The sequence below is a fragment of the Semicossyphus pulcher genome, unplaced genomic scaffold (genome assembly GCF_022749685.1).
Source record: "Semicossyphus pulcher isolate SPU_LCO1_2020_fin unplaced genomic scaffold, fSemPul1.0.p SCAF_16, whole genome shotgun sequence".
Classification (NCBI taxonomy): Eukaryota; Metazoa; Chordata; class Actinopteri; order Labriformes; family Labridae; genus Semicossyphus; species Semicossyphus pulcher.
Window position 1 is genome coordinate 16,751,269 of NW_027211670.1, and position 11,380 is coordinate 16,762,648.

Consider the following 11,380-nt stretch of genomic DNA (forward strand, 5'->3'; position numbering starts at 1 on the left):
TTCATAGCGCGTCTCTCCAGTCAGCCTGTAGTTAATTAGCCACCTCCACACAATAAGGCCATAAGTCATTAATCACCCCGGACCTGAGCAGGAGTCGACTCGCTGTGAGCAAGACGTTCAGAGACAAAAAAGTTAGCCTTCTATGACAGACTTCAAAATGGCCCCTGTCAGTGGTGTGTAAATTATAGGGCACGTTGAGTGCTGAAAGACAAGGGCCCACTGTTTAACTCACTGTTGCTCTTTCCGTCGCTTTGTGTGTTGACAGACTGTCTTCCAGGGAAAATTCCCCCTTTTTCGACTGCCTTCCTCGCTCAAGAAGACACTTTATTGTGAGTAAACAGAATAAAAGTTACCCACATTAAGATCCTCGCTTCCTTCTTTAAGGTCAGCAGCTTTAACTGTTTATTTTGCTTGTCAAAAAGCACAGGAAATGATGGAGCGATGATAAATATGGCGCTTGTTTGGAGAAGCCGAAGCCTTTTTTTCCTCCCGCAAACATAAACCCCCACGTTTCTCCGGATGATGGAAGACACACTCCACAGCTGATTGAACATGAAAGAGGTCGTCGGCTTTTCCCTTCTGCGTCTGTAAACAGATATCCGCTCGACTTTCCAGAGAACGTAAGCAACGGGGACGATTTATTCAAAGCGGCAAATGTTTGTGTAACAAAGGGGGAAATCCCTCGCTCGCATCATTAATACAGCTGACAGAAGGGTGTTAAATTCATTATGTGGCCAAAACATGTGTAACAAGTGTTTGAAAGCTGGTTGATGTATGTGTTTGAGGCACGGATTTATTTCTGCAAAGTCTGTTTTCATGCATAACTTGTGCGACCTTCTGCCGTAACAGGCCCAGAGACGGTGTAACACGTGGTGCGCAGCTGTGAAAAAGTGACCGGTTCTTACACGGACGTGCTGCTGGTTCGCCCTCGGGTGAAAGGCCACGGGGCTCGCTCATGCTCAAGCCGCACTTCAAAGCAGAACAGGTGAAGCTGCCCCGGTGAGGTCACAATGCCGTGTACTTTATCTCTGACAGGATTTTTATTCTAACATGTGGAAAAGAGATCGTACGTTAAAGATTGATAGACTTTAAAATAGTGGGATGGATGGATGTGAAGCCCTCTGAGCCTGTTGATGTAATAAACAGATATGTATAAATCACCTCCATCAATATGAAGCAGCATCGTCCCCCAGTGACCTCATTTATTGAGGTAACTTTTAGCTAACCTCAGTCTAGAGACTGACAAAATTTATGACAATAATCACTCCAATGCAAACCAATACAGCACAATATAATAAATATAGACTAGACAGAAAATAGTCCCTCAAGCTAATATGAAAGTGTTTTTAAAACCTTAAAGTTCACTGATATCAGATTGCAACACATGCTCTTATACCCACACTAAAACCTGTATCTGTACTATGTAGTCCACTACTGTAATAGCAGCAGCACATATTAAATTTAAACCCACTTGGTATGTTTCTTGACTTACATTAACAGCAATGACTGATGAATTGAACTATTCGTAACTTTTACTGTTTAAGTGCAAAATAAGTCAAACAGGTATCACTCCGCTGACGTATCACTTGACCTATAAACAGGTACTCTGACCGCTGTATCAGTTAACAAAAAGTAGTGCCAGTTGTGTCTCTTAAAAATGGTATTCTTTTTCCAAACACATAACACCACTGTTACTTTAACCCCGGATATGTAGCGTTTATAAACAGGACATAAACATTTAATTAAGTGTTTATAACTCACAGTAATGTTGTTGTATGTAGATATAAGAGACACCTCACTCTCATGAGTGTAAATTTTATAACAGTTGAGGTGTATTTTACAACATTATCACTCATTATCTGTTTTAAATCAGTCCTCACTTGGGTGCCCTGGGGTGGATAAATGCATAAATAAGCATTTATATCTGCTTATAACTGCATTATAAATGGTTATAAGCGCGTATTAAATGTTTCTTTTAATTCTTATAAATGCGAGATGGAGTTTCTTAACAGATATTTTTAATAATTAGCAATAAATCTACTGAATTATTTAACCTCTGATTTTATATTACTGCTTTTAACTTGAGCAACATATTGTCTTTGCTGGTGTGTGTGTGTGTGTGTGGTTGTGAGGAAGTGTGTGTGTCTGTGTCATTTTGCATTATATGTTGTCGTCTTGTAACTTGGTGATGTTTTATAACTTTGGTGCTTAAATCGTGACCTGCCAAGGGACTGCGGATGAAAATTAGCTTTAAGCTAACTCAATGCATCGAGTGGTTACATTAATGTTTAATATAGTACTTAATATAGTCCCTTTTAAAATAAAATACAAATGAAAAATTAGCTTTTAATAGCTGTTTTTAATGGCATTAGATTGACTCATGTCACTTGTGTGTTTGTAGTTTTTTTCAGGTCTCGATTAGAATTAGACTTTCTGTATAATACATATTATTATGAGTAAATCCATCACCTGAAAATACACTGTTATAAATGAAATAAACATGACACTTTAAAATCCAAGATTAGCTAATTAGATATTAATTTTAAAGCTATTTCGTCCACATGTAGACACAGATGTTGCACTACAGCATCCCTAACTTCAAAGTAATCCATCATGTGATGCTACAAAATGAACTCCACTGATAATTTATTGACTTTTTCTACATGACATGATTTGTGAATTTACACTGCAGCGTCACACGTCCATTAAAAGTTAGAACTAATGTTCAAAGACCTTCATTTGTCCACATGAAGAAGATGCATCACATCTGATCCTCCATGCTTCCTGTCTGCCTGATCGCAGAGCTGAATTGTGTGTCTGTCTCTTCATCACCATCTATCAGCTCTCTGTTTAGGACTCTGTCTGCATCTGATGAATATGACATGTGACCGTTAATGATGGTGATGTTATTGCCGCAGAAACAGCCTGATTTACTGACGCTGGATAATGACGCTGCTGGCTTGATTTAGCTGATTTGCTTTAAGGGGAGGGGGGGGGGGGGGCTGAGATTGTTAGGCCTCGCTTTATTTCATGCTCTGTGCCTCACGGCTTCATTACAGCGATCACGGGCGCCGTGGAAACGTACCACATCTGGTGTCATCGTAAATCTTTGCTCAGGGAGCTCCTCGCTCATATCACGAGCTCGTTTGTCTTCGTTAATGAAACCGTGATGCGTGACCTCGTGATTGAGAGGAATCAGAATGTTTTGATGAGCACTAGATAATGCAGATGAACACACACACACACTGTACTTTCTGTAGCTATTGTACTAAGGCCTGTAAGTGGCTTCAGCTTATGTCACCATACATTAATAAAACATTCCTGTCTTCTGAAGCTTCACGGTTAGCTCTTATTAAATGAGATTTTTCAGTTATATAATCAGTTTTTCGTGTTGCAGGATGTTTGCAAAAATCAATAAAAACCTGATGAAAAAACAAAAGTAATAAATATCAGAAAATAAGTGTTATTGTCTTGAGATTAAGTGTCCCCAATAAAATGTAATATTGATGAGCTATTTCAAGTGTATCAGCCTCAAAAACAAAATAATGAACAATTAAAAGTATTAATAATATACACTCAGCGACCACTTTGTTAGGTACACCTGAAAATTCTAATGTAATCCAATACAGCAGCTCAGCCATAAGTTGCCTGTAATGTACAGGCTTCTTTCTAAGCTGTCATAGAGCTGATAAGTCAATGATATTTCAGCGTCATAACTGGTGGTGGGGCTGCACTGAGCTGCATTATATTCAGAGGTGTTTCTAATGCTCTGGCCCCCTCATAGGGAGGACAAAACAGAGACACATCTCAACATAATTGAGTTCAGTGCAACACCACCTTTAACTACGGCCTCGGTAATGATTGAATTTACACACTTCTGACAAAAGTCAACAAAAACTTCATAAAAGCAGAATCCAGGGCCGTGCTGTTGTATTGGACTGCATTAGATTGTACAGGTGAGCCTAATGACGTGAGTGTATATCTGATTAAAGAATAAAAAAACAGCCTAAAAGAAAACTAACGCCCTGGTAAATAAATGCAAAATAAAAAACAAGAATTAAAAAGAAGTGCTAAATTCTTGTAATAAAAAATCATCTGTCTTATTTAACCATAAAATTAATATTTATGTTAAACAGCAAATTTTCTATATAAGTAGTAACCATTCAGAGCTGTTGAAAATTGTCATCCAGGTAAAAAAACAACCTTCATGTTTTGCTCCCCACAAAACAAATCAATGACAATTCAGAGGAAGCTGCTCTCATGGATTCCCCATCACTCTGTCAGATCACTCCGCGCAGTTAAAATAACTTTTGCAAGAGTTCAGCAGAAGGAAATAAAATCCACGTTAGAGGAAAAAAAGATCCCACAAAAACAACTTGGTCAGAACACACACCTGTCTCCTGTGTAAAATAATGCACGTTGAGCCTTTTTCAAAGTTATATTATTTTTTATTTTAGTCACGCTTGAAGCTATCGCAAATAAATACAGTGATCCCCACGCGGATCCAGTCCCTGCATGAAGTACAATATAAAACTCATGTGGCCTAAATCTCCTTTATAAACGTATAATTCTCTGTCTTTACTGGTATCCTAAGGCCGAGGCTGTGGTCAGTCTCTGTCCGTACAGGGCGTACGGGGAGTAGTAAGGCCCTGTGGCCGCGGGCACCGGCACCGGAGCCCCGGGTGTGGGCAGGGGGCTCTTTGAATACGGGTGATAGCGACTGCTCAGTCCGAGGGGGTGATGGGGGCCCCTGAGGGTCAGCGTGCCGGGGCTGCCCGGGCTGCCGTTAGGAGGCATGTGCATGTGACACGCCATGGCAGCGGCTGCAGCAGCGTTAGCGAGAGAAGAGGAGCCAGGGTACCCGGATATCAACTTCTCCGTGCCGGCAAAGGCCGTGTGAGTCCGCAGGTGGCCGAGCAGCTCCTCTGAGGAGGAAAAGCGCTTATCGCATGGTCCGTTAGCTGACACCCAGTTACACACGTGCGGCAGGGGGTCGTTGGGCAGAATAAACCCATAAGGATATAAGGGATGTCCGGTGAAAGTCGGGGCCGAGGAGTGCACGCCGTGCAGCGGGTGTGTGGGGTACATGAGCGGGTATCCGGACTTGAGCGCTGCAGCCGCCGCAGAGTCATGCGCGCAGTTTGCACCGGACGCACCGGACAGATGGCTCGTGCAGTGGTAGCTCAGGCAGTATGGGTCCCGACACAGACTAGCAGACATTAGAGTCGGAGGAGAAGCTCCAGCTAAAGGGCTCGTGCCTGCTTTACTGCATCCCAGAGAGCTGGCCGCAGCGAACTGCGCGCTCAGAAGCTGGCTGCTGGATTTGGTGGGGTCAAGGGTCATTCCGTGAGGGAGGAAGGGCTGCGGGTAACCTGCATATGCACCCGCTAAACTTCCAGGGTAAGAAATACCGGCAGGTGGCAAGGGGAAAACTGTATGCCCGGGTTTGTAGGGGGAAACAGGGGCCACCAGTCCGGAGGAGAGCACGGAGGAGGAGGAGGAGGAGGTCACAGATGGGGAGTCTGATGTAACAGTCTTGGATCCAGATGTGTTCTCCTGGCTCCCATCAGAGGTAATTCCACTTATCCTATGGCTGCCATTACTCTCTGTCGAGCCGCTTTTATTGCTGTCAGACTCCTTCTTCTCCTCCTTGTCCCCCGCTTTGCCGTCAGCCGGCAGAGGAGACACGGAGGTGCAGGAGCTGGGGCTGCCTGTCCTGGGGGTGAACGGCTGGCAGGTGGCGCTAGGCACTCGGAAACTGTTTTTATCTCCACTCAGGCTGCTGCTCGAGTCCTTCTTCTCCGACGATTTGGAGTACGGCTTGAAGCTGGATTTGTCGTCGGCTCCGATGTCGCTCATTTTCAGCGGGCCGGATTTGCTCTCCTTGTCGCTAGATCCATTCGAGGTCACGGAGGAGAGCTTGGAGGAGGACGGCGGGTCCGGTTTGCCGATCTGGGAGCACGTTTGGGCCAGAAGAGCCAGAGGACTTTTCTTTGCATCCAGCTGTGAAATAAAACAAAATACAGTTAACGACATCCAAAAATAAAGCACTCGCACATTTCATGTTTTTGGGGTAAATACGCACACAGGAGAGTTCCGCGTATTTACGCATTGCGCATAAACTTATCTCGTGATGAAACTCAAAACAACTCAGCGTAATGGGCATGTAAAGAGGTGATGTGCACACAGAGCTGATGCACAGGAGAAAGATAAGACTGTGCAGCTGCCACGCGTCGAAAATGACAAACATGGGCATCAGTTTGCAACAACAAGGTCATTAATTTTTATTATTCTAACGCAGAAAAAAATGCCCGAATCACCGAAATCAGAGCTATAGGTTATTCTTCCCTCTATCGAATAAGTCATTACACAGTGTGAATAAAATCACGATCATGTTGTTCATCACTTATTGATCTAGATCGTCCACAACATCCATCCCATAATATAAGGACGAACGCTTTCGTGTCCGGTGAATTCAGGGTGAAATACTTTCCCGTGTGCGCAAACGTTTACACAAACACCGCCTCAGTTCTTACCTCGATGGGACTGATAGGAGTGGACGGTAAAGGCTGGAGGTACTCCGGGTGTAAAAGGTGTCCTGCCCGAGCCGTAAGCATTTTCAAAACCTTGATGGGAAGACGGCCGGCTTGGCGAGAAGGGTCTGCAGGAGAGACGGAGTTGTGGACGGATAGCTTGCTGTTCTTCTCTGCGCCCTTCTCCCCCGAGGAGCCGCTCTCCCACGCTGGATTGGTGCTATTTCTCAGGACAGAGACCGTGGGCGATGTGATCATGACCCAATTCTCGTGGAAATGGTTGAGAAATACATGTGGAGGGTAAAGAAAGCAAGCACTCAAAAAAGCGTCAGACAGTTAAAAAGCCACAGATAAAAAAAGATGTTAAATCCGCGTAATATCGGTGTGCGAGCAGAATCCGTGCGTCTCACAGCCGCGTTGCTTCATCCCTGGCGTCGCTCTGACAAGTGTGGCTGTAGGTCCGAGAGCGGACTCCGTTTACGAGGCTACGGGAGAGATCACTCCGCCTCCTTCGCGAGCGGCATCGGAATTAGTCCGCGGATCAGAGCCATGCGTCGCCTCCCAATCAAAGAGAGATCCCGAGGTGATCGGGGGGTCGAGCGAATGTGACGCTTCCTCCTCACACGCGCGTGTATTTCACATTTCACTCACTCTTGAGCGGCTTTTAATTTGGAGTTTCTTGGTGCGTCTTTGGGTGCGTAATTGGCGCGCTGACGCATGCGCCACACATGCATCCTGTGTGTTTTTTTTGGGGAAGGTTGACCAGGCCGACAAGAGGATAACATGAGTTATATTTCTTTGTGTAAAGTGAGCACAAGCTTTATTTGAATCGACACAAATGTAATGCTTTTATTGTGAAAAATACACACGTCTGGCCAAAATATCGCACATGTAGACCTCTTTTAAAGCAATTTTTAGCTCATTTTCTTTTGCAAAACTACTAAAATTAGGAAGAAGGCAGTTTAACCTGCTCCGTAAAGAGCAAAAAAGACTTTGAATGAAAAAGGTTAGGACGAAAAATGTGGTCAGATTTTCCTTCCAGCGCGCGCAGATATCCATCGGCATGTTTCACATTTTCTGCAACTTTGTCCTCTCCATCACGCAGACTGTCATCTGTCAGTTCCCTGTCCTGCACGCCAGTTATCTGTCAGCTGTCTGCACTTATATTTTTTTCTGCCTCTTCTCAGTCAGATTCAGGTCAACTGCTGTAAAGTGAATCCACGAGGAGAGGAGACAAGAAGTGATGTGTATCTCTCTCTCTCTTTCTCCCTCTCCTCCATCATAATTTAGGCCCCTTTTTCTGTCTGCTCTGGTCGAACCCAAAACTGCAATTTGAGCTAAGATGTGAGGTATTTTTACTGCTACGTGCATTCATTTGATTGTATTTATTTTCCATGTTTTTTTGTCTTGGAGATAAAGAAGATTCCTCCACATTTCCGCCAAACTCCAGTCAAAAAACGCTCTCTTTTTATTCCAAGAGTGCGTAAAAACCTCCTCTCGTGGCCGCCATTAATCACGTAAATCCTCCACGTTTCTTCCCATCGAAATAGACCCACTTATCTTATTACTCAATAGCCTATAAATGTCTTGCTGATCAGGCGAAAGTTAAACATATGCAAGTGTTTTTTGATTGATAACAGGGGGGCTGTTTTCGGCTCCGGCTGTCAGCCTCTGACACAGCGCGTTGAGTTATTAGGGCAGAGAAGGGCGACCATAAATTTCGACCGTCAGGCAAAAACTCCTTTATTGTGCACGTGATGGATGGCTCGCCGCGGCAGACACCAAATTCTCGGCTTTATCCTTAAATGGCTGCACATTTTTTTGTCGTGGCTGTAATTCATTACTTTTAAACAGAAAAGCTTCGCAATCTGCTGCTGGTGTTTCACACAAGGACACGTTTGTGAATCAGTCCGTGCACGCGCGAGCGTTTAAGGAAGTGAATATACAGAAATGAAGGCTCTATATGTGGGCTGGACATTCACAGATTAAGGATGTATATTTTCATTAAAGGATTAGTTCCATTTCTTTCTTTAAAACTTTATTAAAACTCACATTTATATCTTAACAACCTGATGCATAACAATATTGATCACTGCACCTTTGCACTGTTCTTGCACTATTATCTCCTGTCTATAAGTGTTTTTTAAATATTTATATATACATTGCAATATATATTTGTATCCATAGGCCTGTATATAGTAGTTTTAGCTTTTAGTGTTTGTCTTAACTTGTCCTTGTTTTAAGTTTAGTCAGTTTGCTTGCTTTGCTCTGCACACTGAGAGTTAAATTCCTTGTATGTGCCCACAAACTCGGCCAATAAAAGTCACTCTGATTTAATCATGAATTAAGGAAAGAATATGTTAGAGCTCACACTTGCAAATAAAAAAGGGGACTTGTGAGATGAGGTTCTCATGCTTTTTTTTTTAAACATGAAAAGTGTCTTTGTTAGAGAAAAAAAAAGGCCAATATGTTCCCAGTATCCTAAATGTCAGTTTTTATTCCCTAGAAATAAAACTTTCTATTAATATAAATCTGAAAAAGTAATTTATTCAACAGATTTTCAGTTATGATTCTTTTTATGTATTTTATTGAAATTGTTGTTGACTGTCCTCACATTTACCCTGGCTAAAGAGTAGTGAACATCAGACAGGCCAGAACTAAACATTGTTTTCAGAATCTTACTTATTATTTTAAAGGACATTTTTTTGCTTCTTCAAGTGTTTTCTTTGAATTTATTTCGGCCTTGTTCCAAATCTAAATTTGGTTGCTTTTTTAACTTTACTTATTTTAACTTTTCTTACCGGCTTTATTTGCAGTGCTAAAGTGCCCAACTGTGCAAAAACAACGACCTCAATATGTGAAGAAGAAGAAGAAAAATCTTTATTGATCCACAGAGGGGACATTTGGATGTTGCAACAGCACAAAGACAAAGTAGCAAGAAGGTAAATTCATATAGAAATAAGAATAGATAAATAAAATGCAATAAGAGGTATATACAACTGGTACATAAAAGTGACATGTTTGGGTAATAGCAGCAGCATTTAGCAGTATGCAATAATACAATATGATAAGAGGTTTAAAAGTGGCAAATAATACAATATGGTGTATTACAGTATGCATATCTATATAATGTAGTATGACACGTAATATTAAGTCAGTAGTGTTGGAGACAACCTCACAGTTTGTCACTGGAGCTGATTAAACATTGAAATAAAGGCAATTAAGGTCACAGTAACGAGTGCTGTATGACTGTACAATGCAGCTCTGCATGCATGTAGAGTGTTTCCTGCTGGGTTGATTCAATCAATGCATGTATGAATCTGTTTTAAGTCTTTTGTGCAACCCTTCTTTCTTTTTCAGACACTTTAAACTTCCCATGCAGCAGTGTTAGAATTACCTGCACATAAAGGTAAGTCACCCTCTCCAGTCCACATGTACATTCATCACTGAAATGGTTCGAAAAATGACCAAAACTCCGGTGCCAAAGCGTCTGACATATAGCTCTCAACAAAAAGGATATGGTGGATAAGTGCGACATTATAACGTCGAGCAAATGGAATAAGAATTTCCCCCACGACGTGACATGAAAATTCACCTCGTGGCAGCCGGGGCGCATGCAGGGGGCGCGCCACGTCAGCAGCCAGACAGGCCGACTGGATGTGACAGGTAAAAAGGGGAGATGATGGTTAGAAGGTGCTATTGTTTCTCGCCCCGCTTTCTTGACCTGTCAGGTCCCGGCGCGGAGGCCCGGATCCAGGACCTCCTTTGTCACATGCAAACAGTCTTAAAAGGCCGTTATCCAGACTGCGCTGATTGCTCCTGTTTAATTGATTTGCTTTGCACTGAGGCCTGTCACATTAATAATGGTTAAGTACAGGCCCAGTGTGTCACCCGGAGTGGTGCGTCTATCGGGAAATTAACAGCCTTAACTAACTGCTGTCTGCGAAGCGAGGAGTGTGTGATCTTATGAGATGCTGCTAATTTCATACTTAGGCTATTTCTATTAAAACTTCTCCCCGTTCCCGTGCAGCTGCTGCTTCATTTTCCTCCATACTTCTCAAACCTTCTGAACAGTTTGACCTGTTCTTAAGTAGCTCTGTATGTAACTATATTATATCCCCATCTCATTACGAGCTACCATCCAGAGTAAAACAGAGCGCGCTGACATGTAAATGGCGTTGAGTGAATAAGACTCAGATTACGCTCTCCGCCACTTCACAGGAGCCTTTGACAGCCTGCAGCAGACATTAAGTCTCTGTGATATTTCCATGACTGACTGACAGGCTGAAATTGCTCCCCATCACCTTGATAGCATGGTAATGCACCTTGCATGCGGACTGTCTTTAAAGTGCAGGAAATTAGACTCCAAGTTGAGAGTCGCCTTTCAACCAAATATGACAAGAAAATAGAGTAGCTTTTCTTCTGCGCCCGCAGAGGGAAAAAAAGGCCCCACAGAAGCTGGCACAGAATAAGAGGTTATAGGAGAAAGTGTCAGGAAGTATTACGGATATTATGTGTTTAAGACAGGACATTTCAGATACTTAGAAGTCATACCCATTCCCCTTGACTTCACCCAAGATATTCCCCCCCCCCCGTCTCACCCTCCCCCTTCCATCTGTGTCAAACGCCGACTTCATTTGCAAGAGCTCAACTCGCGGGCTGACACCGAGAACTCGCACTATCTCGCCGGAAGTCAGCGCGACGGAGACGGTTAGGAAAAGTTGAGGTGCAGCCAAGATCGCGGCGGTGAAGGGTCTTTTTCACGTTGTCTCCTCAATTAGTTAAAGCTGGTCAGGAGTAAGGAAGCAAAGCCTCCTGGAGATTATGTGCTGTCGTCCACTTGCCAT

The 11,380-nt window shown here is 43.1% G+C and overlaps 1 protein-coding gene across 1 annotated transcript; it reads right to left on the reverse strand.

Annotated features, from left to right (window-relative positions):
- Positions 1 to 4,457: 4,457 nt before the first annotated feature.
- Positions 4,458 to 7,142, reverse strand: LOC138593602 (zinc finger protein 503-like). The gene is made up of 2 exons (XM_069664674.1): positions 6,537 to 7,142; positions 4,458 to 6,003 (listed from the first exon to the last, which is right to left on the reverse strand). Exons 1-2 carry the CDS (start codon positions 6,789 to 6,791, stop codon positions 4,579 to 4,581), a joined length of 1,680 nt encoding a protein of 559 aa, XP_069520775.1. The 5' UTR covers positions 6,792 to 7,142; the 3' UTR covers positions 4,458 to 4,578.
- Positions 7,143 to 11,380: the final 4,238 nt, after the last annotated feature.